A 1696-nucleotide genomic window follows, 5' to 3' on the forward strand; every position below is an offset into this window, starting at 1 on the left:
TCTTCCATCCTTCCTTGGCAGCACGAGCAATTAATTTTGTCTGCTTTGCGCGACTGCCATTTTGTGGTCGTTTTTCCGGCTCGCCATCCCATCACTGCTTACGCACTTGCCTGTCCACATGCTACACGACCCTGGAGTTTCATGAGGTACACCATGACGACCTGCGCAGCGCCGGCCCTCCCCTCCCCTCCCCTCCCCTCCCGGTTAGTTTTCCAAGTTACCGCTTCTCGTCTCCTCTGCTGGCTGCAGTTTTATAACTAGACTAGAGGTATGATGACTAATCCAAGACTAGTTGTTGATGATGATGCAACTTCCTACTCCTTCCTAGAGCATAGTCGGATGCATTGCAAGTAAAAGATTGTTAGAAACGGGCAACCAAACGACGAAGATTGTTGATTGATGGATGGTTTATTAGTAATCCGCAACTAAACACTGAAACAGTTGGACTGGAATGGAATCGGTAGCTGTACTGTACGCACATGAATACCCTATTGACATAGGTTAGCCATGCCACCTGTATGCAGTAACATCCACCTATAAATCTTGTCAACAACCAACCATGACTTGAATCAAGCGTCCGTGTACCAACGAAAGCTAGACGCCTAACTTGTTAACTGAAAAAACGGAGAATGAAATTTCAGGCCGCAGGTGAAGATTTCCGTAAGAAGCATCTGATTCTCATTAACTCGGAAATAGAAACGACAAACGCTCTTCTTCCGTACTCATTCACATGCCCATGACCAGACGAAATAAATTACTTACCAAAATCAGTAACGCTAGCTGTCTGTTTCTTTTTTTCTCATATAAATATATTTTTTGAGAAAAAAATTAGCACACCATTAAAGAAACCCAAAATCCTAGAGTAAATCGGCCGCGGTGTAAACTTCGATCCGACGGCCAGGATTAAACCGCGGCACCGTCTTCTGACGAAAGGAAACTAAGGAAAGGAAGGAAGGGTCCGATCAGAGCCAGAGGGCGCCGGCCTTCTTGAGGATGGGCACGAGCTCGCCGGAGATGTGGACGGCCATGAGGCGATCGAGGCCTCCGAGGAGCTTCCCGCCGACGAAGACCGCCGGGAGCGCCGCTGCCTCCCCACCGTCCGGCACGACCCCGGCGAGCGCGGCCTCGTCGGCGACCTCGTGCACGGCGGGGTTGACCCCGAGCCCCTGCAGCAGCCGCTTCACCACGTGGGTGAGGCAGCAGGCCCGCCTCCCCACCACCACGACCGGGCTCTCCGACACCGCCCTCTCAACCCCCGCCGCGTCCTCCCGGGACGCCGCCGCCTCCGCGGTCTCCGCCTTGACGGCCACGGCCGGCTCCGCCGCCGGCGACGGGCGGGCCCAGGGCCGGGTGCTGCTGTAGGGGATTGCTTGGTACATTGCGCACCACTACGTGGATGCTCCCGACCTTCCCTCTTTTCCCTGTCTTGCGCCGGTGTGTGGTTCGTGTGCACGATGGCTGGGCGTCTGTGTGATGGCTTGGGGAGGCGAAGGGGCCCGATATATACAGGGAGGAGGGAGGTGAGGTGGGAAGGTGACGACAGCACGGCGGTAGTATGCGGGACCCGCAGGACGCGGGGGAGCTTTCCGCGGGGACTGCACAGCACACGAGTTGTCGCGGGGAGTGACGTGGAGGGGCGTCAGCCGCTGTCGGGGCCGCCGGATCCGTGACGACAGCTGCTGCGACGCGGACGGCG

The 1696-nt window shown here is 56.4% G+C and overlaps 1 protein-coding gene across 1 annotated transcript; it reads right to left on the bottom strand.

The window, feature by feature from the left end:
- Nucleotides 1-655: 655 nt before the first annotated feature.
- On the bottom strand, nt 656-1461 carry LOC119268634 (monothiol glutaredoxin-S5-like). Its single transcript, XM_037550301.1, has one exon. It carries the CDS (start codon nt 1377-1379, stop codon nt 963-965), a length of 417 nt encoding a protein of 138 aa, XP_037406198.1. The 5' UTR covers nt 1380-1461; the 3' UTR covers nt 656-962.
- Between the last annotated feature and the right edge of the window lie 235 nt (nt 1462-1696).

Source organism: Triticum dicoccoides, chromosome 3A (genome assembly GCF_002162155.2).
Source record: "Triticum dicoccoides isolate Atlit2015 ecotype Zavitan chromosome 3A, WEW_v2.0, whole genome shotgun sequence".
Classification (NCBI taxonomy): domain Eukaryota; kingdom Viridiplantae; phylum Streptophyta; class Magnoliopsida; order Poales; family Poaceae; genus Triticum; species Triticum dicoccoides.